The sequence below is a fragment of the Ambystoma mexicanum genome, chromosome 3q (genome assembly GCF_040938575.1).
Source record: "Ambystoma mexicanum isolate Mex_15411 chromosome 3q, UKY_AmexF1_1, whole genome shotgun sequence".
Taxonomy (NCBI): domain Eukaryota; kingdom Metazoa; phylum Chordata; class Amphibia; order Caudata; family Ambystomatidae; genus Ambystoma; species Ambystoma mexicanum.
In genome coordinates, this window is record NC_090926.1 from 1,058,052,281 (window position 1) to 1,058,078,575 (window position 26,295).

The 26,295-nt window shown below is 46.7% G+C and overlaps 1 protein-coding gene across 4 annotated transcripts in view; it reads left to right on the forward strand.

Annotated features, from left to right (window-relative positions):
- Positions 1–26,295, forward strand: part of HGS (hepatocyte growth factor-regulated tyrosine kinase substrate) — a 793,272-nt gene that overhangs the window by 293,584 nt on the left and 473,393 nt on the right. For 2 of the 4 annotated variants that reach the window (XM_069655261.1, XM_069655262.1), the window contains exons 10-11: positions 15,393–15,452; positions 18,533–18,631. In XM_069655261.1, coding sequence (XP_069511362.1) covers positions 15,393–15,452; positions 18,533–18,631 — 159 coding nt within the window. The remainder of the gene's footprint in view (positions 1–15,392; positions 15,453–18,532; positions 18,632–26,295) is intronic. The other 2 variants (XM_069655264.1, XM_069655263.1) reach the window with 1 other exon arrangement.

Sequence of the window (26,295 nt, forward strand, 5' to 3'; positions counted from 1 at the left end):
GGGGAAAAAGGGTCTCACTCTCTCTGGGTTAAAAAAATCAAGTCCTAAAAAATCCAGCAAAGTTGCTGGGGTCTCTAAGGTGGAGGGAACTAGCTAATTTCTGAGAATTCTCCCTAACACCTAGCAGCCCCGTCAGAGGACAGTGTATTTGCCATCCTGGACAAGGTGCAACTGCTGTTTGCACTGAAGATCGCCACAGTGCAGACCATCAAGTCGTTGCTCGGCATGATGTTGTTGTGCATTAACCTGATTTGGCTCTGCAGACTGCGGATGCATCCGCTCCAGGAGTTCCTCGACACCTGGTGGGTCCAGGTGTCTAGATGTTTTCAGGACAGTTTCGCGCTCGACGAAGAATTTCGTTGAGTGATAAGTAGTGGGCGGTGCGCTCCAACATCGCCAGAGGCACAGACTTTCAGAGCCCCCATACCAGGAGACTTTGACGACGGACGCTTCTCTGGAAGGATGGGGAGCCCACACTGGATGTCTCCACGCCAGAGGCCTGTGACGGCCGGAAGAGAAGACGCTGCATATCAATGTTCTAAAGCTGTGTTTTGGACACTCTGGTCATTTCTGCCGTCCCTCAAGGGCAAGGTGGGCAGCGTCTTCACGGACAATACCACCACAATGTTTTACATCCGGAAGCAGGGGGCACCAGATCACAGGCGCTCTCCAAGGAGGCACAGGATTTGTGGCCCTGGGCCATTTCCCAGGGGATGTTCCTCATTCCATTCCACCTGGCAGGTGTGAAGAACACTGTCGCTGACTCTGCATGGAGCTACGGTCTTGCCACGAGTGGGAGCTTCGGCAGGATCAAGTGAACAGCCTGTTCCTCAAGTTGGGCAATTCCCAGATCGATATGTTTGCGACGGCGACGAACACCAAGTGCCAGAGGTTCGCCAGCAGGTTCCCCCAGCCGGGGAGCATGGCGGATGCATTCTCTTACCCTTGGGAAGTCCTGTTTCCGTGCATATTTCCTCCGTTACCACTGTTAGTTTGATTCATGGTACTGGTGCAGGATGATCCTCATCGCACCAGCGTGGCAGAGGCAGATCTGGTATCCAGACCTACATCGGCATGTCAGCGTCCCCACCAGTCAAGCTGCCAGTGGTTGCGGAGCTCCTCGCCAGAGAAGGAAGTGCAATTCGGCACCACGATCCAGGGTCGCTGAACCTGAAGGCCTGGCTCCTGCAGCATTAGAATTTAGTGGTTAAGAGCTTCCGGCGGACTGTAGGGAGTTGCTCACCAAGGCCATGGCGTCGTCGACTTGGAAGTCCTACGGACAGAAATGAAAGCGTTTTGCCACCTGGTGCCGGTCGCTGAAGATCAACCCTCTGAGGGTCACGGCCCCTCAGGTACTTCCGTATTTACTATCTTTGGCGAAGTCTGGGCTGGCGCACGCCACCATCAAGGTGCATCTGGCGGCTATCCTGCTACACCAGATCCCCAGGACGAATTTCGTTGTGGTTGCACCGTTTGGTCAAGGAATTCATCAAGAGACAGTTCCGCTCGTTCCCGCCGGTGAAGGCTCCAACCCCGGTGTGGGAACTTCAAGTGGTGCTGACATATGGTGCCCCCTATGGGGGCACCATATGCATACAGCTCTGCTGAAGCTTCTGTCGTGGAAGGAAGCTTTTCTCTTGGCCATCGCCTCTGCAAGAAGAGTAGGTGAGATCCAGGCCCTATCCTGCAAACCACCTTTCCTGACTTTCCATGAAACGAGGGTGGTGCTGCGGACGCACCCCTCCTTCATGCCCAAGGTGCCATCAGACTTTCATCTCGACAAGCCCTTGATGTTACCTGTGTTTTTTCCGATGCCTTCGTTGCCGGCTGAGAGGACTTTGCACTCGCTGGATGTGGCCCGCACAAAGAGTTTCCGGAAGACTTCTCAGCTTTTTGTGAACTATGGTCCTGTGAACCATGGGAAGGCCCTGTCCAAGGCTTCCATTTCCAGGTGGCTCTCCAGGTGCATCACCCATTGTTACCGGTTGGCAAACAGACCGTTGCCTGGCCGTCCGAGGGCCCATTCTAGCAGAGCGATCGCTGCTACGACGGCGTTCTTGTCTGGTGTGCCCCTGCTGGACATCTCTAGGGCTGCGATGTGGAGGTCGACACACACCTTCATGAGATTCTACTGCGTCGACCGGGATTCCAGGGAGGAGTCCAGAGTCGGCCAATCAGTGCTCCGCAACCTGTTCACTTGAAGGTGATCCTGGTGAGGAGGTAACAGATTGCTTCTGTGGAGCCTTGCCACCTCTCGTGGTTGTCCATCTGTGTACTCTTATGTATTCTTTATTCATGAGCATGTGAATCCATGCCAGACCCGGTGCTGGAGAAGGAACAAGTTACTTTCCTGTAACTGTTGTTCTCCAGCATGGGTCTGGCATGGATTCACATGCGAACCCTCCCGCCTACCCCCAGCGGCTCTTCTCTTGGTCTTACTGCCACTTTACATGCTACCAAATCTGAAGATGGCTGCCTGGGGTAGAAAGCAGTCATTGGCTGGGGGCAGTCAGACCCAGAGCTCAGTGATTGGTATGTAGGGGAAAGTCAGTTCAGAAATTAAACTGTTTTTTTCTTTTACAGAGGATTCCCAGCCTGACAACCGGGCATATTCATGAGCATGAGCATGTGAACCATGCCAGACCCATGCTGGAGAACAACAGTTATAGGTAAGTAACTGGTTCCTTTTACTCCCCCATCAACAGCCTCTTTTTGGATGCCGGATTTCTGGCCCCTCACCGTGGCCCCTTTCTTCAGCCTGTCTCTGTTATTAAAGACTTAGGCATTGAAATCGCTGCCTCTCTCTATGGAAAAACAAATCAGCTTGGTCTCTCAAACAGCCCATTAAATTGCTGCAGACGGTTCTTCCCTTCCTGCCAGCACATCTTTGTGCCCCAGTGGTAGCGTCCTCCGCATTTGGTACGCTAGACTATTGTAATGCACTTTTCCTGGCCCAACCTGTCAACCTCCTTAATCGTCTTCAGGTGCTTCAGAATTCTGCTGCTAAGGCGGTCACTGGGGTTTCTTCATTTGAGCACATCTCGACTGTTCTTCGCAGCCTTGATTGTCTGCCCATTGACCAACTAATCAAATTAAAATCTTTGTGCATTGTGCACCATGCCTTTATGTCCTTGGAGCGTAGTAACTGCAGACTAAGTTCTGTCGCCACATTCCTAATAGACCCCTCCAATCCGTTTCCTATTTCTTGATCCAGTGCATCGCTCTAGAAATGGCGGTCGTGCCTTTTCGGTTGCTGCTGCCTTACTCTGGAATAAACTATTTCTTAATTTTAGAGTAATAGAAGATCATCTGCTTTTCCGCTGTCATCTGAAAACTATACTGTTCTAGTCTCCTGGTTTATATCTGCTTCTGGCGTTGGCTGTTCTGATTGTAGCGCCATGATGTCCCCGGGTGTAAGATGCCCTTTATAAATTCAAAAAACATAATAACAGTATGCTCTTAACTTCTAAGAACCTCTGTTCTTTCTTGGGAGCTATGGCCACTGTCCTACATTTATACTATAACAATGTTGAAAATAGTTTCGATGTATGCCACATTTTCAAATGTTGCCTCCCAATTTTAATAGGACCTGGGTGTCATCCACATATTGTAGAATTACATCCCTTCCTGAGTAAGTAAATAATAAAGTGGCTAACTGGATGCATTAAACAGTACATGAGACAGTCAAGGAGCTTTGTGGTGCTTCACGTGTCATTTAAACAGGAAAAGGATTGATACAAGTCCACTTCGACCATTGAAGTTCTGCCAGACAAAAATGAGTAGGCTACTGGTGTCATGCCTGCGCCATGGGCGCATCCATTTACGCTCAATTTGGACTATGTTTATCATTTATTTACAACAGGCTCTTGGATCCATCTATATTTACTTTGGGAACTTTATTTCCCATTCGCGAGACTTTGGTGCTTTATTATTATTTCCAACAAACTACGCATACCATAATGCACCTGGCTACAAGCATCGATTCCTGGCGGTTCCTATTGGTTATCAAGGGAACTACACCCCCCCAGAAGCCCTAGGGACTTGCCCTGCTTCCACCAGCCCAGGAACAGAAAGGGAGGTGGCCGATTGCTTGCAGGTGTGCTTCGCCAGGTGCAACCAATTAGCCTGCCTCTGTGCAGGGCTAGGCAGTATAAAAGGCTGCTGCCTGCAGTGGCTCAGCCTCTTGCATCTGAGTGTCCTTCCTCCACCTTTTGCATCTTCCTACGGATCTTGTATGCTGCTTAACTTCACTCCTGCTTGGACTCTGCCTTGTTGCTTGCTCCACCCTGCTGCCTCCAGCCATAGCCTTCCAGGCTCCCTGCCTCACAGCCCTGCTCCTCTGGGCTCTCCACACTGCAGCTGATCACGCTCTGCTGCCTTCCAGTCTCCGCCCTTGCCCTGCCGGGCTCTCCACATTGCAGCCGATCACGCTCTGCTGCCCTCCAGCCTCCGCCCTTGCCCTGCCGGGCTCTCCACATTGCAGCCGATCACGCTCTGCTGCCTTCCAGCCTCCGCCCTTGCCCTGCCGGGCTCTCCACATTGCAGCCGATCACGCTCTGCTGCCTTCCAGCCTCCGCCCTTGCCCTGCGGACCCTCTACATTGCAGCTGATCACGCTCTGCTGCTTTCCAGCCTCAGCCCTTGTCCTCTGGGCTCCCTGCCCTGCAGCCTGCCTCACTCCGGCTGCCTTCAGCCCTTGTCTTCTGGGCTCCCTGCTCTGCAGCCTGCATCACTCCGGCTGCCTTAGCCCTTGTCCTCTGGGGCTCCCTGCTCTGCAGCCTACCTCACTCTGGCTACCTACAGCCCTTGCCCTCTGGGCCTTCCTACTTTGCAGCTTATCACGCTCCGCTGCCTACTACCTACCTTTTCCGCTGGGTTCTCGGCCTAGCAGCCCTCTACAGTCCTCTGCTACCTTCTACGTTCAGCGGCCCTGTCCCTCAGGGTTCACTCCTTAGTGCCCGGCCCTTACGGGATCCTTGCTGTGCAGTCTGCTTTACTCTGCTGCCCTAAGCCCTTTTCCTCTGGGCGTTCTACCTTACAGTCCTACTCCTGTGGGCTTACTCATTGCTTTCCTGCTCGTCTGAGCTCTCAACCTTGTTCCTTACTGTCCTCTGCTATCCTATCCTGTTACACTACTTTCCTTTCATTTCCTTCTGCTAGTTTGCTATCACCTCCTTTCCTGGATTTGTCTGTAGGATCTTCTCTTGTACTGTTTGCAGACCCTTTTGTACAGAGCTTGTCTGTTGGTTCCCATCAGTCAACCTCTGCCCCTTCCCTTGTCCTGTTTCTACATTACAGACACCCATAGCTGCTGTCTGCTGTTCCAAGTCATGAGCAAACAGCGTGGGCCTCTGTTATAGCAAACTGTGCAGAAGGCTAGAGTATTTCCAAGGTTCGTGGAATACTCTTTTCCTATATCTGCATACACCCCAAGAGGGTATTCATTCTGTATCTTTTCCCTTGCTACTCTTGCTTACTCTTCGTTCTCTTTCCTTTCCGCTGTGTGTGTTCTTATCTGTCCACTTTATTTGGCACAACCACCCAAACCCTTTGTGGGTGTCCTGTGCCACTCTTAATAGAGTGTCACCCCTGACAACTGGATACACCACTCAATATCTATTTTCCCATGCAGCTAGACCTTTGTCCTTTTGTGTTGACAAAGTGGCTACTAAGGCATTTGAAAGTCCTACACCTAGCTATTTTGTCTGTTGTATTTCCTTTTTTTGGACATTGAAGAAGGGGCAAGTATTACCATAAAGCCTCCATGGGTCTTTGAAAAGCTCACAAAGGCACTCGGGTCTGTTATTGGTATCAAGCTTAAACCGAACAAGGATCTTGAGTTAGCACTACAGTTGAGGTTGGCATGTGTGATGGATCCTTGGATGTCGCTGTGATGCTGGAAATGCATTGGAGGGACAGGGCCTCCCTGTCATTGTCCTGTACTCCTTTTTCATGTGTGTTCTGTGGGACTCCAGGCAATGCAGCGCTTCCTCTTTTTGTTCATGGTGAACAGCACCGTGGGATAACCTTATGGCACCTATGGACGGGGGTAAAGCCCTGTACCCCTAGTGTTTTCTTTGGGCATCTGTGTGTGGCCCACAGAGCAGAGTATGGGCTGGTGGCAGCTCCATTCTGAATTTGACAGGTGCTCTGAGTACCCTCCATTTTGGGATACCGAGGCCCTGCCATAGGAATCGGTGAATTCCTGATAGGAGACAAGATGGCCCCTGTGACCTCTTGCTTTCTATTTCCTGATACCTTGTTTTCCCAAAGACCTGGGGAGCCCTGACCCTGTCCCTTCCCCTGACTGGCTATTGGGTGGAAGTTCCATATGTGGTGTTGTGGGGAAGTCCAGGCCAGACTGGCTGGAGCCTTCCCAGTGACTGTATGTTGTGGGTACACCCTTGGGGTGGGACCTGGGTGAATGGAGTGTGTGACCAATATGCACTTCATGGTATGGGTGTTTGGTTTCTGGTGTGTGGCACAATGAATGAACCAGCCCTGCCTGAAACTGGTATGAATGCAGTGTGGAGTGCTGAATGGCAGGGTACTTGTCCCAATCCATATTCCTTGTTGTGAGTGTCTGGAGGGAGAAGAATGGCCTGAATGCAGTGTGAACCTGATTGCCTGCCTGCCTGCCTGAATGATTGGTTGCTGAGACTAGCTCAGCAGTGTGAATGAGAGACAGAACAGTATATCTGGGGACCTCTCACTTACCGGAATTGTTCAGAAGCTGAAGTCGATACTTGAAACTGCTTCCCCTTGACGCCTGGCTGATGAACTAGAATTGCGGCTGCTGTCCTTCGATGCAATCTGAAAGCTGTTGTGTCTTCAAGGACTGATCCAAGATAGAACCTGGCTAGGAGACCTCTTCCCGAGCTACGAGGGACCATCGTGCACCATCTTACTTTCACCAAGGCTCCCTGTAAGTCAGTCCTCGAAAGGCTGCCGACCGGAGACGAGGACCGCCGAGGAATCCTAAGTAAAGCGCCAGGACGTCGACGACCATCGCCGTCGACCGAGGTGCGGAGGACCGCTGTAACGTCGTCGACCGGAGCCGCAACGCTCTATTGCCTAAGACACTTTGAAATCAAGGACTCCCTTGCTCACCACCGTCGACCGCTTTGTCCTCCAGGAGAACGTCAAGGTCGCTGACGAACCGAGGAGAATCTGCCGGTGGGTTTCCCGCCACCTGAAGTCCACAAAGACGCGGACGAAGATCCGAGCGCCAGCCGTGGTAGAGTCCTGATCGCCAACGCCCCAACACCCTTGCTGTGGCTATGTTCTACATGACTGTGCATTGCGGCATCAAACTCTTTTCATCAAGGACTCTCAAAGCCAAGGTTCACCTACTTCGAGGTCCATCGACGATCCGTGGCTCCTGCCTTAAAGGGAGCTCACTCAAGAAGGATCAGTCGCCAACTCATCGAAGAATTCTACTAAACCAGGTACGTTGGGGTAGTAGAACATTTTTAGAAGGAAATAAGACTCTGCTAAACTATATATGGACTGGGCTTGTCCGAATATCTTATTTACAGGTTGCCTAGGTGGGGGGGGGATCCTCACACAGAACTGTGTCTAGTGGTAGGAACACAGTATTCTGCCAATTGTTTAACCAACTTGTTGTCCTCCCAAGTCTATGGTTGATAACCTTTGCTATTGATTTGTATGCCATTTGAAACTGTCAACAGTTGGTGCATTTTAATGGAGTCAAAGAGTAATTGTGGTACCACATAGAAATTGTACATTTATCATTATAGTATTGCATGAGCACAAAGTGTCTTATTGTATATGTATATAACTTGAACCTTATTTATATAAAGAACTGTGTTATCACTAACATAGTGTGTGGACATTCCTTTGTTCGGGGCTTGGGGACTACACTGTACTTAAGAACTAGCCTGCATCACCTCCTAAGAGCTTTAGCCTTGATTGCTCGTCCAACGTTACCATATAGAGAATCTTGGCTGGGGTGCTCGGTGCTTCTACTCTGCCATATAGAGAACTCTCAGGGAAATATGAGGATGAAGTGCAGAGGTATCGAGCACTCCTCAAAACACTATTCAGCAGTCTAGTGTTTTACGGGGTCCTAGTGGCCAAGGCCAATACAAAATAGAAGGGAGAAAACCAGGAAGAGTGAGAAGCTTTCCCTGGAGAAGGAACTGCATCCGTAGGGCACATTAAAGCGGTCAACAAACAGAAGGGGCTGTAGAACCGGGTCTTACCGGGTCTATGGTGGTGCTCCCAATCGGTCCAACTTGGAAGGATCGTCCAGTCAGAGGGAGAAGCAGCAGTCTAGGTGGGCGAAGGCAAGGGATAGCATGGTCGAGCGGATATGCGCTTGTGGTCAATGGCGGAATGCTGTGGAGCCGCCGTAGCATGCCGGAGGAGGGGAGAAGACTGCGGAAGCCTGAAACCGAAGTCGAAAGACCCCTAGACGGACCAAAACCTACAGGTTAAGACCCTAAAGGTAGAGGCGTGACCGGGAAAGTTGTAAGGGGCTGAAGGGACCAGTGGGATACCCTAACCCAACTAATCAAGGAGAGAAAGGAAATCCTTGGAAACAAAGCTAATTTCACCAAACACCCAAGAAAGAATCAAGAAAGATGGGTCTAGGACCCACAGTCAATAACGAAGATCAACATCAGTCATCTTCATAGTTGCAGTACTTGCATGGCTAGTGAACCAGGTATGCCAGAGAGCCATAAGGAGAGGAACAGGTGTCTGGGACCAACACCGAGAAGCATCTCCCTCGCATCCGTACTTGGTAGGAGAGTGGGCTAAGGGAGCAGAACATGAAAAGGAGAGAACAAAGGGCCTGGGACCCAAACCAGGAAGTGAGATGACTTCCTAGTGGTCCCACTTGGCAGGAGAATCAACCAAGCAGGCCGAATCAAACCGCAAGAGAACCCAGGGACCTGTAATCTGCACACAGCACAAGTCCTCTTCCTCGTGGCAGTACTTGGTAAAGGGAAGATACCAAGGAAACCCCTATCAAAGAGAAGTTGATAACTGTGTGTTTGAAGCTAATGTGAGAAAGGCCAGGGGAGAGAGACATTGCCCCTGGTGTTGTGAACTGTAAGCCTATGGAAAGCCAGGTGAAGGAAGACATTCCCCTGGTACTGTCAAGTGGGAAGGACCCTCCCAGAGGAATTCGGGGGAAGGAGAGATTCTGCCCGACTGTCAAATTAAGCCTATAAAGAACCGGAGGGAGGTCGGGTCATCCCCCTGATATTGTGAACAAGAAAAGTGACTTTGAGAGACTTTTATTTATGTTTTTATTGTTTGAGGAAACCACCCAAGAGAGCTATTGGAACTTTTGTTTTGTACATTTTGGAGAATACTTTTTGTCAGGAGAAGTAAATCCAAGGTATTGGGCGAGGTATAAACCAAAGATCAAATGTATTGCTCTGCCTCCTTTTTTGTCTTCCGTTTTTTCTTTTCTTGCGTGGTAGGGACTAGTTAGATAATATGATGTGGACTATTTCTTTGCAGCACCCTTAACTTCTGGTTTCTAGGTAGGAAACTTCCCTCCTAGAAGTAGGATTAACTGGCACACTTTAGTCAGAGTCCTCCACCCAGTTCGCCACACCCTCCAACCACAACTGTCTTTTCATGGCATTTGTGATCCAGTTCTGCAGCCATAAATTCTCAGACCTCTGGTCGTGGAACATGGCCTGAGATCTCTTGTGAAGGGATCTCCAAGACACTCCAAATAAAGGTTGTTGACTCTACAGCTCCAGCTCCAGTTATCTCAAAGGAATACTTGCCTAACTTTTCGCTAAAACCATGTGCTAACCTACAGACTTTCCCGTTCAGCTCTATGGCCAAATTACAAACCATCACAAAACTGTATTTACCTTGTAACTTGTACTTTGTATTTGTTAAGATCAGGGTTTGCTATTCTTTAGGAAATTGTTGCCATTTTTACTACTGATGATGATTTTTAAATTACTTGTGCAATTTTATTATCTGCTTTCACACTTAAACTCTCAAAGTTGCCCATGCATTTTACCCCACTGTACACGTTTGTGCTATGGATGTCAAATACATGTGGGTCTTTTTTGGGGCCCTTAAGAATATAAGAAAAGTTATAAAAACAAGAAATACTTTTCTTTGAATATTTCTTATCATATGACTTTATAATAAAGCAAATGTTTTCAATATGTATACTGTGTAGATTGCCCTTTGTTTGCTTTTATGTGAGTGTGCTGCTTGCCCTTGCCCCTCCTAAGGGTGACACGAGACTGGTCTGCCACGTTTAGCATTGTGAGATGCAGGTCTTGGCGATAACCCTGACTAACACTCCAGGTGTGTCCTTTCTATACCCTTACCACAGGAAACTTGAAAAACCTCCCTAATAGCAACACTACTCCCTATGACAATACTATCCCACCCTGAGCTCCTCTACTCGCTGTGATATTGCTGTCTCTTCCTGAGCTCTTCTGCTCAGTAAGTGCTGTCCCTTCCTGAGCACCTCTGCTCGCTGTGACAAAGCTCTGTTATCTTGACCATGTAAACTCTACGGCATTGCTCACCCTTCCTGAGGTCCACTGCTCATGACCATGCTATCCATTCTTTTGGCTCTTGTGAAGGCATCGTAAAGCAGGACACAGACCACCGATTCAAAGTTAGAAATGAAAAATGTTACTAACTCAAATGTCAGGATGGCAGAAGGACTAACTTGCCCTATGCTAAGGTGGGATTTTCCTACCTGAACAAAACTAAGGAAAGTCAGAAATTTCAATTTAAAACTCTGTGTCCAAAACCTATCTTTGCCCTCACAACTAAAGCTAAACAATCTGTAGGAATGTCAACAATAATGAAAATGGTGATAAAAACAAAGTTCTGAGCTTCATTCAGCTCCTAGCTTCATTTTCAGCTCCCCTTCCCCAAGTTTAAGAAAGTTCCACAAAATTCTAGAGATTACCCTTCTTCAGTTCAAAACAGCTCCACAAATCCTTGGTGCTCCCTTCCCCAAGTACAAAGCAACACAGTTCCAAGAAAAGGGCCTTGAGGCTTCCGTCCTCAAGACATTATTGCTGTTCATCAATTCTCAGGATTCCCTTCTGCAAGACTTAAACTTGCCAACATATACTTGTTTCAGCCTTTCAAGGTACAACACAACTCCAAATCAACTTAGTACTCCTCCTGGATTGCATTTACAGTTCACTTTTAAATTAATCTTTCTTGGTTTATTTTAACAATGTCTTTGGTTTTCACAACTGTGAGGGTTCCCTGGTCTAGCCACAGTTGTCAGACCACACGGTCCACCCATTACAGGTCGCTTAACCAGGAACTCTAGACTCTTCAGCCCCACTCAGGTTCTTCTGCATGTGTCCCTGTGTACAGATTCACACTCACTTAGCTTTGTCGGCCTCTTGACTTTGTGAAGGTTCACACTGTATTGGCTTCTCCTGATTAGCCTCTTGGCTTTGCCGCAATGTGTCACAAATCCTTCTCCAGTCTGTTGCCTTGCCGTACTGTATTCATGCATAAAATTCACTTTATGGTGGTTTTATTTACTCCCCATCTTTCTGGCATGCTCTTTCGCAACCTTCCACACTTGCTCTCTTATTTCATAGTTTACTTTTAAATGGGCACTTTCACATTTATCTTTCATACGATCGTAGCTTTGCCCATAAAGTTTTCATTCAGTTTGGTATTCAAAATTAGTAAAGATTTACTTCCCCGCTGGATTTCCATTCAACCCATGGCTTCGGGTTTATTACATTTGTACATTTAATTTGCTTCAATCGCCATTCGTCTCACTTCCATGCAGCCCCTAGGAGTGCCCTGGCTTTGAGTGACATTCCCTTTCACTAACCGGCCTTCGATGTTCCTCTAGGGCAGCTGTGTCGCTCCGCTTCTGCTCAGACTGCTGGTTTGCTTGTGACGGCGAGCCCCAATCGCTCTTCATATGCTTCTCTGCACTCGCCAGCAGCTCTGCTTCCCTTCTGCGGAAGCTGGCAACAACTTTGTTTCTCCTCCTTTGCCTACAGCGCCAGCTGCGGCTTTCCGACCATGGAGGCTACCACAACTGTGGAATTCTAACGTCCCAACTTGCCCTGTGCTCCACAGGTCTTCGCGATCTAATGCCGGCGTCCTGGCTCCCCTGCCCGTCCAACCATGGCTGACTCCTTTCAAACAGTATCACCTGCTGCACTCTCCCAGAGAGGCCTCCCTGCTTCTCTCTGTGCTGCTCTTTTCCTCGCTTTTTATACACCTGCAACCACTTGACAGGTTTCATGTGTGAGTTCTCAATTGGACTTGCCTGACTTTATTTAGAGGGACATGTGTGACCTTCACAGTACTCTGCAGGCATCTTCCTCGTCCCAGTACTAGAGTGGTGAAAGGAGTTACTAGTTTTCACTACTTCTAGTTGCCTCTTCCTCGTCCCAGTACTGTCATAGGTAAATTGTGGGAAAATGCCGGGAGATGTTTTACAATAGCCCATAAAGGCCAGGGGAGGGTTAGGTTGGTTCACAATAGGGAAAGGGAGATACCAGGTGTTGGCTGTCTCCTCATGAATCCTTCTCTTCTTCACCCTCTTCCTGGTGTTCTTATACTGATAAAATCTCCTGGTGTTTTCTTGGTCAGTGGAACAGGGGTAGCAATACCCCATATCTGTGTCTGGTATTGAGGGTTCCTCCTGAAATGGAAACCCCCAAGGACCCTCTTACCAGGTGATACTCCCTCGCTTCTTCACCCCCGGGTTAAGGTACAAAAGCGATGGCCTTTCCCTGGCCACCTGGGAAGAGTACCCAAAGGGAGTAGATGTGAGGACGCCCTCTGATTTCTCACACTCTCTACAAGATTGCTCTTCCTTGATGAGCGCCTCTGCTGACTGGTTTACTTCCTGAGGAGTTCTGCTCCCTATGACAGCACAGTCCTTTCTGTGCTCCTCTATGCCAATCCTGTTCCTTGTCTAGTGCTATGCCATCATGAGCTACTATGCATCTCACAATCTAATCCTTTCCTGAGCGCTTCTAGCCCTCTTAGAATGAAGGTGTCTCTTCCCCAGGATTCTCTGAGCCCTTTGACACTACTCCTGATTGAACCCATCTGCTCCCTAGGATGGTGTGCCTTCCTGAGCTATTCTGCTGCCTATTGCAATGTCATACCTTTCCGAGTTTGACTCCTCTGTAACAATCTGATCTCTTTTTAGGTTTGACTGCTGGGTTTTCTTCCCGACTCTCTTTATTTTAAATATTGTCTCAGCTGCTGTTTTTTGAGTCTGTTCTTCTGAAACTTGCTAAATCTTTCCTAATGAGGATATGAATTCAGGAGATTTGCGTATAGGTCTACATAGTGTTATTGTGGTGAGAATTCTACAGTTGGACAAAGGAGGCGACGGCATTCATCTGGTGTATATTGGTCTGGTTAGTTGTGATATCCTTAGTAGCAGAGCTTGCAAAACATCCATGTGCCCCCTCCACTCCTATATTCCGCCCCATAATCCCTGGTACTACCAACCTGTTCTGGAACCTATAATCCTACTGTTGTGTGCACTGCTTCTCTTGCATACCACCTCCTCATTCTTGTATACTACATCTTCATTATCTTGGTGTGTCTTCCCTGCTAGCTAGTGTTTATATATGGCTAGGAAGGAACTCCACCATTAAAATAATATCTCTGCCTCCTCTGGAGAACTGCTGGAGCAACAGTGTTGATTGTTACTATTCCCCTGCCAATATGTGACATTCCTTTTAATACTTGGCTTTGTAGAACTGTGAACACTGTTTTAAAATTTGAAAAACTATATTGTCAGTGTGTTTGCCAAAATGTAAATGAAAATAAGAGCGCTTCAGATGTGAACAATCAACAAGACCTTAAAAGTGACATGAAGACATTGGCGGTAGTGGGAGAAGCTATTTGATCAGGAAGTCACTTATTGATTGGCCTTTAAAGGGCAGCCAGGGTGCTGACATTTTTTTCAAATGTGGTTTCACAACTTAGCTTTGGTAACACACTGGTCCACTTTATGCGCTAACGGGAGGTAGCAACGCCTTGTTTGGTAGTGGTAAAAACTGATGTGCTTAAAGCTAGTAGTGGTTACAGCTAGCGATTGGAGAAGTTGCAAACTACTCTTAACATTGTGTGTGAAAGAAGTATGAGTTGCATTTGTTGCGGTTAGGGAAAAAGCTAGTTGCTGCATTTTACCAGGGTGTTGTGAATAGTTTGGAGCAGCAGCTGATGCAGTTAGTGGTAGGCGGTACTCCACTCTGCACTGATGCATCTGATAGTGGGTGGAGCTTGGAGCTGCATCTGATGTAGAAGGTCAGAGCTGCACCTCATTGGTTAGCCGCAGGAGATGGGAATGGAAGCTGGCAAAAATAGAGTAGCTGCCTGCCAAAGAGAGAGCATGAGTAGCTCTTTTGAGGGTTGGGTGGTGGGGGGGATACTTGGGTTAATAATTCATGTTTTCAAGGTTTCTAAGGAAAGATCAGATGTGGGCGTTCTTTAAAGGGAGGGCACTCTTTGCCCCAACATACATTATAACAAATAAGAGCTGCATCGTATGTGGTTGCATCTGACGAGAGGATCTCTGAATGGCATCTGTCATGGTTACAGCTGATTGTGAGTGGTGGGTGGAGCTGCATGTGACGTGGTATCAGTTTTTAGTGAGATGAAGTAGGAGCCATACTTGAGCAGGTTTCAGTTGCTAGAAGGAGGAGGAGGCTGGAGCAGAATTGGGAGTGGTTTCTGGTTGTGGGACGAGGTAGAAACTACACTTTTTGGTTGATAGTTGATGGAGTTGCACCCAACACTGTTATTGTTGATCTTACCGCACGTTCACATTGATATTGAGTGGAGTTTGTGCTGAACCTGACTGGGATGCATGTGAGAGTTAGGGTATTTTGGAATTGCACCTGGCAGAGGTGGTAGGTACTCCATGCCCTGTTAGCAAGAGGACTTACCAGCTACACATGACATCTGGGAAGCAGATACAGGTTTGGAGGAAGTTGGAGCTTCTCATGATATGGTTAGAGTTGTTAATGAAGTAGGTAGACGTTGCACCAAGTGGAAGCTGCTTTGACTTAACAGGCACATCATATAATGGAAGCAGTGAGCAGCTGCTACACCCGAAATCCCCACTGATAATGGGAGGTGTCAGAGGAGCTGTATAACTGTACACAATCACACCTAACAAATGTAAACTGATTCAATGGACATGTCATGGCTGATAGTGGAAGGAAGTAGGAGCCCCATCAAATGTGATTGCACTTGATAGGGGAGGCAGTAAGTGTTGGGGGCACATTATAATGTTGCCATTGGGGACGTGCCACCTTGTGCAGCTTGCATGGCGAGCGTGCTACCCATGGGTGCTAACATGGGTGCAAATGGGCTCTTCTTACATGTTTATTTTTTGTTTTTTTAATCTTGAATAAGACCCAGGCTGGGGAAGAGGAGAAAGGAGCTGCAGGGACAGAGGCTCAGAGCAGCCGAAAGGTGAGACTTGATGCAAGGGAAAATCAACTTTCTCTGCACCTACAACACAGTCCTTGTCTCCGCCCCTGAATGCCACAGAACCCATGCACCTTATAATGACCAGCACACTATCGGCAACTACCACCGAGGACTAGAACGCAGCCTGTGATACACTGAACACATAGGGTTTGTAACTCACAACCAGGAAAAATGCTACTGACACCCCCATAACTTAAACATGGAGTCTAAACGGTTAATTTGCCCCTCTACCTTTTTAATTTGAAGGTTTTATGTCACCCTTGAGATAAGTATGCTTCTCAGCTGTTAGTTGTTGGTCCCCAGATGCGTACAATCTGTTTGTCCATTCTTTCTCCTTGGCCCTCTGTTGTTGAGAGTATACTTTCAACCATCTCTCTGGGTCATTTTCTTTTCTTGGCTTATCCCTAAAGCTCATTTACCTCCAACACTTATTGTTTGTGTGCTAATGGCTAGCAAAAGTCTGTTAGTGGTGTTTGCTTGCTTCCTTCCTTTTGTGGGCACCTTCTGTTTTATGGTTCAGTCCTACTGACAATCTGCCCCCTTTAACTACTGCTCATTTGCTGCAAATGTACACTTTACATTTAGTGAAAGCTCACGTGCCTCTCTCCACTTCTCCTCCCGTCTTCAATTCTCCTTCCCTCTTCCCCTTCCGTCTCACCCTCTTCCCCTTCCGTCTCACCCTCTTGCCCTTCTGTTTCACCCTCTTCCTTCTCTTCCCCTCTTCCTTCTTTTCCCCTCTTCTTTCTCTTTCCCCTCTTCCTTCTCTTTCCCCTCTTCCTTCTCTTTCCCCTCTTCCTTCTCTTCCCCCCCTTCTTTCTCTTCCCCCCTTCTTTCTCTTCCCCCCTTCTTTCTCTTCCCCCTCTTCCTTCTCTCCCCCCTCTTCCCCCTCTTCCTTCTCTTCCCCCTCTTCCTTCTCTTCCCCCTCTTCCTTCTCTTCCCCCTCTTCCTTCTCTTCCCCCTCTTCCTTCTCTTCCCCCTCTTCCTTCTCTCCCCTCTTCCTTCTCTCCCCTCTTCCTTCTCTCCCTCCCCCCTTTCCCTCTCTTCCCCCCTTGCCCTCTCTTCCCCCCTTTCCCTCTCTTCCCCCCTTTCCCTCTCTTCCCCCCTTTCCCTCTCTTCCCCCCTTTCCCTCTCTTCCCCCTTTTCCCTCTCTTCCCCCTTTTCCCTCTCTTCCCCCTTTTCCCTCTCTTCCCCCTTTTCCCTCTCTTCCCCCTTTTCCCTCTCTCCCCCCTTTTCCTTCTCTCCCCCCTTTTCCTTCTCTCCCCCTTTTCCTTCTCTCCCCCCTTTTCCTTCTCTCCCCCCTTTTCCTTCTCTCCCCCCTTTTCCTTCTCTCCCCCTTTTCCTTCTCTCCCCCCTTTTCCTTCTCTCCCCCCTTTTCCTTCTCTCCCCCCTTTTCCTTCTCTCCCCCCTCGTCCTTCTCTTCCCCCCCCTCGTCCTTCTCTTCCCCCCCCTCGTCCTTCTCTTCCCCCCCCTCGTCCTTCTCTTCCCCCCCTCGTCCTTCTCTTCCCCCCCCCTCGTCCTTCTCTTCCCCCCCCTCGTCCTTCTCTTCCCCCCCCTCGTCCTTCTCTTCCCCCCCTCGTCCTTCTCTTCCCCCCCTCGTCCTTCTCTTCCCCCCCTCGTCCATCTCTTCCCCCCCTCATCCATCTCTTCTCCTCTCTCCTTGTATTCCTTTTCGTTCCCCCTTACTGCTCTTTCCGTCTCCCTCTCCTCTTTGCCTCTCCCGCCTCACCCCCCGTAACTTTTATGATGGCCGGTTTCGCTTCTATTTCTGTGAGTGCTCCTTTTTTGATCTTTTTTCAGTCTCATTTGCCATAATTACAAATGACTGGAGCATCCCATAATCCCTACTCTTTGTTCCCATACATCGTGGATAGTAATAACCCAGCATCCTGTGTGTCTTGAGGGAAGCAGGGCACCCCCACTTTCACACTGTTTATGTTTAGTTAGCTTTGTACATTAGTTCCTTTTCTCTCCTGCTGAAACTGGAAATATATGCTCTTGCATGCACAGAACCCCCAAGTTCAAATACTTACATGTCCACTCTATCATTCTCCAACAAAATTGTTGACCTTTGATTCAGAGAGTATGGCCACAAGGTCTCATTCTTGCAAAGTGACCTTTACCACTGGATTGATGAATAGACTTAGTTGATATGTATATCCCTATGTTTGGTCGCTGCCTTACTCCTCTGTTTATTATGTGTGTTTGTCTGTTTACTTTATGGATCATTATGTACATATTACTGTGTGTCTGGACCTGTGTGAATATCGGTACATGGATTGCTGGTTCTGTGTTAATGATGAGTAGGCATATATTGGATTATATGTGGGCCTGTAGGTTGAATAGATGTCTATGCATAACGGTGCATCAGACAGTCTGTAAATCGACGTGCATGCATGTGTGTATTGGAGTCTGTGTGCTTGTATCAGCGTGTATCAGAGTATGTCTAAATGGGTGTGTGTGTCATTTGTATTGGGCCCTATATGAACGGATGTGCATGTATTGGTGGGTATATGGGGTTGTATAAATGTGTTGGGACACTTAAGACACTATAGATGTGCATGTATCAGTGCCCACATGAGACTATTTTAAGTAGAGTTTTTGAATCGCTGTGCATCAGGATCTGTGCTCTTGTATCATTTACCTAGCATCAAGTCCATATATCGGTTTGTGTGTATTATTGTCTTTTGGGAGCTGTGTGCGTATGTTATTGTGCGCCACTTTGCATTTGTATTGTTAGTTGGTGTTCATTTATCATTGTACATCTGGGCTTGTGTGGTGGTTGCCGAATGGGTGCTGCTTTGGAGTTGTCGTTTTCAGAGTACGGGATGTAGTGTAATGCACACGTCTGAATGATGGGAGGAAGGTGTATGGTGTCTCCTAGGGACTGCCATCTATAGATTTTGGGTCTTCCCTGTGTAGAACGAAATTGGACTCTGTGAATCTGGAGTTTCTTGTGAGCATCTTTTCTAAACCTTCTTTTAAGGTACTTTCTGCTTCGCTCTATTCAGTTCTCCACACTTTTCGTCGGCCCAGCTAACCATATTTCTTTTTCTTGTGCCCAGACACCACCCAAGCGAGATGAAGCGGCGCTCCAGGAGGAAGAAGAGCTTCAGCTTGCCATTGCTCTGTCACAATCGGAGGCAGAGGAGAAAGAGCGTGCAGTAAGTCCACACTGATGAATAGTGGGTAGAAGGTGCTCTTCTTCTGGTACTATTAGGCACTAAGTAAACCGTAAGCATGAGAGCGCCCAATGCAAAGCTTATTTTGTCAGCCTATGGTTTGCGCCCATTTATTTCTGTTGGCTATTTATCATTAGTATTTAGCAGTATCCAGATGGATTTTCAGAATGAGTCCTGAAGAGGGTTCAGAGAGGCCATCTTATTTTATTGAAGAGGAAAATGGCATTTTGGGTTAGCCAAACTCAGTCAATATAGTTGTTAGGAAAGCTTTTCTAATTTGCCCCTTTTCCACTATTGACTTCAGTTGGACACCCTTTTTGCTCCTTGTTTGAACCTGTCCTCGCTTTTCTGAAGGGAAGTGAAGCCTTCAGTTTCACTGCCGTTGCCTTTTGCTCATTGTTATGGGGAAGCTGTCTCTGTCAGTCTTGAGAAACTTTGTTACTCCTTTGTGTTAGGGGAGTTTTCCTAAAATCCACTTGAGGTACAACTTTATAAAACTATCCCTTGGTGTACAGGTCCCCAACTCTTAGTATAAGTCTGTACATGTAATTAAAATAAAATAGTCTGTCCTAACCAAAGGATATTGGCAGGACGGCAGAGCAGTCAGGCTTATCATAGGAGGAAGATGTGAGCTGTAGGTAAGTACACTGAACCCAGTAAATACAATACTCCTAAGAAACTTTTACACAGTAAATGTTATGTTAAAAATATACATTTATTTTTGTCTACACAAAGAAGGTAGATACATACTTACCAACACACACAGGAATTAATAGCAGTACATTTTAGAGGTGATTGATTCAATAGAAGTGGCTTGCGGTTGCATTTGTTACAGAGAATGATATGATAGTTTATGTTAGTTTATTTATATAGCGCCTATACACAATGTGTTTCAAAGCGCTTCAAGGCAAGGAAGGGAACAAGGGACAATACGACATTCTTACAGGCCATGAACAGTAAGGATGTGAAATTAACTATCGTACTCGGCCTGACGACATTTCAGATAGTGCAAGTGCTAAGACATAGATAATGAAGGGAAGGGGAGAGTGGGAAGGAATTGGAAAAAGACAGGTGACTACCGTACTAGGCCTGACGACATTTCTGGTAGAGCTGGAGGAAAACAAAAGGTGAGGGAGAGGGGTGCAGAAACGGAAGGGAGGAACAAAACAAGTGACTATCGTACTAGGCCTGACAACATTTCAGATAGTGCTGGAGGGAGGGGGGGGCAACAGTAAAGGGATAGGGGAGCGACAGACGAGGTTGCTATCATAGTAGGTCCAGGGACAATTCTGATAGAGTAAGTGCATAGAAGAAAGTAAGGGGAGGAGGGGAGGAGATGGGAAAAGGGAGAGGGGAGGGGAGGAGAGAAATGAGAGTAAGCAGTCAAAAAGAGTGGAGAAGCAAGAGAGGAGAGCGAATACAATTGCAGAAGTCAGTAGTAGCACATAATGTTGCAAGCCAGGATACAAGATGAAGATGGAACAGCATGATTCAGGGCCATCATGAGTACAAGATGCAAAGGAAGTCCAGCATGAGAGTTGCGAAAGTGTGACGCACCATGAATCAATGAAGTCCATAAAAGTAAAATCCAGCATTGGCCACAAGACGGTGATGGTGAAACCAGAATGTATCAGGACAGATTCCTGTGTGCAGGAAGGGGGGGGGTGCACAAGGGAACAACACGGGGGGACCAGAGAAGGTGGGGATGACACTAATGACCGGTCTACCATATTAACGGTACTACCACGCGCTCACATAGATTTACAACATATAGTCATTGTATTCGTTTAGTAAAACCACATCAAATAAAGTTTGCAGGAAGGAAAATAGTTGGTTATATATACTTTAGCAAATCTTCACGTTGTAGTGACACTTTTCAATGCTATATGCTTTTAAAGTCCAGTCCCTAACTATACCAAAAAGGCTTTGTAGGAGCGGAACCAAAGTCTTATGTAGCAACCGGCCAGGTAAAGTGATACTTTAGTCACACAAATGGAAATATTTAGTAATATAACACAAAGTAGGGAGGCCCTGCAAAGGACTCCCTAATAGAATACAAGCTGTCAAGCCTGGGCCAGGGGTAGAGTGGACACGCCTCTTTAAGCACTCCAGTCACGCTGGAGCAACTGTTCGACACAAGGTAAGTTATACCTTTAGCCCCAAGTAGCAAACGTAGCTGGATTCTCTCTTGTGCAGCAGCGACGGATCCGGTCTCTGGATTCCTCTGTCTGGTGATGAAAGGAAGGACTCTGAATGGGATGTCGCAGCAGCATTCACGAGAGAGGAACTTGACTTGGATTTCTTTGGTCTTTTACTCTGGTCTGTGGTTTTTACGCATTTTTATTGGCTCCAATTTAGGACGGTTATCGGCCTGTCGATCTTCCTCACTTCTGTCGTCCTGCATTCTGTTGATGGGGATCTTGCCTATGGAGGTCCAACTGGAGCTCACCAAAGTTCTGGGGAGATTCGTCCACGCCAAGACGTTACACTGAAAATGGGTTGAAGGTCTCCTGGTATTCCCGGTCTGCAGCACTGGAGAGTAACGGCACCTCGGGAGATGGCTGGATTTGTAGTTCGTCTTGAGGCTAGTTGGTCTCAACAGCCAATGGGAAGGATTCGTCCTCTTGAAGCTCCTCTGTCGATAAGAAAACGGGGATAGGACGGCATTGGTGACTTCACGTGTACTAGAAGGGTCTGCAGTCATTTCTGGTCGTCTTCAGCTTCGGGAACTTCTGTTCCAGTAGTCAACTTGCCTTCTACCTCAGGAACCTCACCTAATATTCGGATTTCCCACTCACTCCTCTGCAAACTCTCTCAGAAGTTTACAGAAAGTGGGGGGGGGGCTGTCCAATCATGACAGCCAGCCCCCCAGTGGGAACTGGTTCCCTTCAGGCACTATAGCAGACAAAGAGCAGGAGTGTTAAACTTCTCCCCCACTTCTTGCCTTCACAGACACACTGGAGCCTAGGTGGGGACACCCAATGGTTCCTGCCAAAGACAAAACACACACACAGACCTCCCCCTCCCAGAATGCTAGAAGAAGGGCTTAAAAAGGGCAACCACATGAGAAATGGCGAAAAAAGAACGTAGCCACCAAGTTAGAACATAGGTGACCCTATTGTGAACAACCAAGACCGCAAATGCAGTCTGCGCTAAAAAATAGCACAATAGTTGGTAGAACACGTCTACGGCCACCAGCCATAACGGTAGGGTTGTCACTGTGACTAAAAAGCAGAGAGAAGGGGGATACTAGGTATCCCTTTAGCACTCCACATAAGGTGGTGTGTGCTTATCTCTCATAAGATAAAGTTTTAGGAAAGATACAACGTATCCCTCTATCTTGAAGAGCAGTAGCTGTTAAGAATAGTGAAACAATCTCAAAGGAGAACCCAAAGGGTTCCCAGCAACACTGCACATAGGGTGCAGTGGGCTGCAAAAGTTAAACACTGATACGTTTAAAGAGATATGAAGGAAAGAAGACTGCATAGAGAAGGTGTGACTGTTGTGTTATAATAAATGGACTGCTGCTGCTTAACCATCAGATCATAGGTTACCCAACCATATGCAAGAAATAGACAGACTGGTGATCTGTGGAAAGAAAGCGCTGTCCTACAGATGTCCAAGACTTTTACGAAATATAGTATTTGGTCCAAATGCACATTTATTGTTCAATCAAGTTAAATCAAAGGATGGGCCCAGAAAAAAGCCAACACGTGTTTCGACCGATTTGGTCCTCTTTAACGCAGGACCAAGAAACCAAAAAACTGATAGTACATAAGAAATTGGGTAAAATACGAGGGAAGGGAGGGGAGGGTGGAAGGACATAGCACATTAGAAACATGTGAAAAGATGCATGATTAGCATATCAGTAAAGCATAAACGATACAAATGAGATGGAACATTGGTTCACTGGAAACACATATTGTTAAAAACATAGTTACAATGAAAAGAGAGAAGGTCCAATAAGCAAATTAAAATAGAATATTATGAGCCATGTATAGCATAGACAATCCAACAAACAGAAAACAGCTGAACACACATTCAAAATCAGAACAAAAGCGAAATAAGGATGGGGAGAAAAATTATAACAAACATTAGTTTCCTGTTTGTGTCCCTAGAAAGGGAAACACTAATTCCTCAATATTGTGTTAACAAGTACCAACATTTTAAATAGAGACAATACAGTTTGGCTACTGTGATGCATACCAAAAATACAAACAATCAAAGCAGTTTAAAGTAGTCTGAGCCACATAGAGAGGGGATGGTTGGTGCCCCGTATCCAATTGGCTAAATCAATTAATGTGAACATGCAACGTTGCCTGGAAGAGAAAATGACCGTAATGGTACCCAGAGTCCAATAGTGACGTGGAAATTACGCAAATAATTAGACAAGGTGATCATCGGTTAGTAAAGTGGTGTCTAAATGTGTCTCATAAGTCACCTGCTGTTCTCCTGTTGTCAGTTCAGGATACATGTAACATGACAAGGAAAACTATAGTCAGATGGTACCTTGGTTGGGATGTGAATATAAGAGTGAAAAAATCTAAATATTGGTGATTATGATTACCTTGACTGTAAGAAGAGTCAAAGGAAAAATGATTGGTCTTGGTAGGGAGATCTAGCGTTTTCTGTAAAAGAACGATTGTATGGACCTCATTTGAAAAATACCAGGACCTGTGATTTAGAAAAAAGGGGTCTTATGTCTATTAGTACGTCTGTCTAACAGAATATAATAAAATAATGAATTGAGGGATTGAAGTATTCCTTACATTTAATAGTACTCCTGTTGATTCCTGTTCTCCAATGCATGTGGGAAAAGGATCCGTAATATCCTGATGTTACAATATAGAAGTGCCACGTTAGGATGTCAAGCTGTAATGCTACATGGAAATTAAAACAGAAATAAATATGTCGGGCCATTTCCCTATCTCCGAAGATCTGATGTGTTAGGAAGGATTACTCAAATGATGTAAGTTTACCTGTGCCTGATGGCAGAATATATCAAATGGCTCTGATGCCCGCAAGTATTCTGTATGTTGCTCCGTCCGTGAGGAAATGGGTGAATGTGGCGTTAGCGGCAAAGGTAATTTACTTCTGTGTTGAGACGTCAACGTGGTGACGTATCTACAATGCAGAATGCCAGTTGGCTAGTGAACGATGATGCAATGGCGACAGAACACGTATTAAATACAAAGTGTCCGTTCCTGCAATCATGCGCGAAGGAAATTTACATCCGTATTAGGATGTGAACGTGATGGCGCATTAACAATGCAGAAAGCATGTTGGCTGGTCAAAGGTGATGCGATGGCGACAGAACAAGTCATAAATACAAGTGTCCGTTCCTGCAATCTTGTGTAGAGTGCAAGTAATGTGTGTTATGATGTCAGAGTAAGTCTAGAGGATAGGGGAATGTAAAATAGTGAACAAACCCATTTGGGCAGATAAATATGATGTTATGAAAAATTGCATATTGTAAAATACCATTGATTTTACAGATGGCAACGAATTGCCTGGTTCTGAAGATGATTATCTAAACCATACTGGGTAATACAAAGGATTGTTATACATTTGATATATTAATAAACCAGTGAATATGAGCACATAGATGCCAAATGGACAGAGGCTAAATAGGAAAAAAGCTAATCTGAAGCTTTAGACATTAGATGGTGATTTGTAGTCAAAATATTCTTAGAGCACCCATGTTAGATTACAACATTTATATTGTTATAGCGAAAGACTAAGGGTCCATGCAAAAGATGTATGAATAAGTGTATCTAATATTCGGGAATGAAACAGTGAAAAGCTGAGCTGATCAATGTTATATCAATACGATATATACACAATGTCACGACCCTCGCCCAAAACCCCCTCTGGCAAACCCATTGGCCAGGTGGAGTTAGGGCTCGGGCTTCTAGAGCCTGGCATCCTCTTCAAAAGCCCTCATGGGGCCAGTCCTGGCGCCTACGGCGCCAGGCTCATACACCATGAAAAACAATGTGCTTGGGAACTATTTTATTGTATTGTCAGCCAACATGGAGGCATCCACATAGCCTGGTTCCTAAGAACCAAGCTATGCGGTCTAATGTTTTGGGTGTGGTAGCCTAGGGACTACTTTACCTGAACTATTTTGTTGGGGCTATTTAAACCACACCCGAGCAAGACAACCCGCTTCGCGTTACTTTGCAGCTTGCAACGTGATGCTCACCGTGTCCAGCTATTCCCTTGAACCTCGGAGAAGCAGAACCTGCAAGGAGACAAAAGGAACATCATTAGCAGCAGCATCTTACCTGCAGTCTTCATCTTTAAACACTCGCAGCTACTGAGAACAGCTTCCTCGAATCTGCACGCCTCCCGGACAGAACGACCTGAAAGAGGAAGATGGAGGCAACATTAAAGAAAGCAGTAGAGACATTTACAAATTACGAACTGCTCAAAAGGCTTACCTGGCTGGTCGCCTCTCGGTTGGCACAACTCCGGACATTCCACTCGCGCTGAAAACACTGCGACCTACAAGGAAGGAAAACACAGGTTAGCAAAGGGAAGACTTTGCATCGCTGCACTTAGCGCTTACTTACCGCATCATAGCGCTCTTAATGCGCCATCATTTACCAGCGGGGCTCAGCCAAGCCAGTTTGCCGAGCTGAAGCTCCGCATACCTAAGGGAGAAAAAAGAGACATTTTAAACAAAGAAAGGCATGCAGGATAGCAACAAAACTAAAGAACAGCAATAAGACCTACCTGAACAATATGAAACGGGCCGGCGTCAGTGAAGCAACTGGACTGCACTCGCCTATCAATGCGCCCCTGCAAAGAAGGCAGGATGGAGAGCACGCCTAATTCTACCACAAGGTGAGGAGAGGGCACCAGAGGGACTGAAATCATACGGGGGTGGAGGGAGGATACTTACCCCAGTCGGTCGGTCTTGAACACAGTCGTTCTGTATTTTCAGGCAGAACTTTCCCCGCAGACCACATCAGGGCAAAGCTGAGAAGCATACCAGCGAGTGGATACCAGGTGAGCGTAAACCTCAAGGGTGCTCAAGGCAAGTGCCCCAACCTAGAACATTCTCTCTCTCCAGTGATGGCTCAACAACAAAAACCAATGACCCACTAGTTTGGGACGATATGTGATAACGAGACGTAGCAGGATCCGGAAATAGTTATGTTGTGATATTATAGCATGAATACATAAGTGAACTCACAAGAAAACATTAAGTTCCTGCTCAGAATTAAGACCATCAACTGTACATCTGAGTTTACAGATAATTTTTGCCTCAAGGTGACGTAACCTTTGTTGTCGGTCCCCACCTCTGGCATGGGTACGCGCCTGCTGTAGTTCAACAAAACGGATGTCCTTTACATTGTCCGTCTGGTGATGCTTCTGCCAATGTTGGGATAGTGGTAATTTAGGATCTTGACTTTTCAAATGTGCCAGGTGTTCCCATATGCGTATTCTTAGCTCTCTAATGGTGCTACCCACATACATTTTGTGGCATACACATAGTATTGCATATACAATAAATTAGGTTTTGCAGTTGATAAAGTCTGAAATGTGTACCTCTATGCCTGATTCACAACAAAATTTCTTGGTAGGTGATAGGGCATATTGACATTGATTGCAAGTACCACAATTAAAAATCCCAGAGG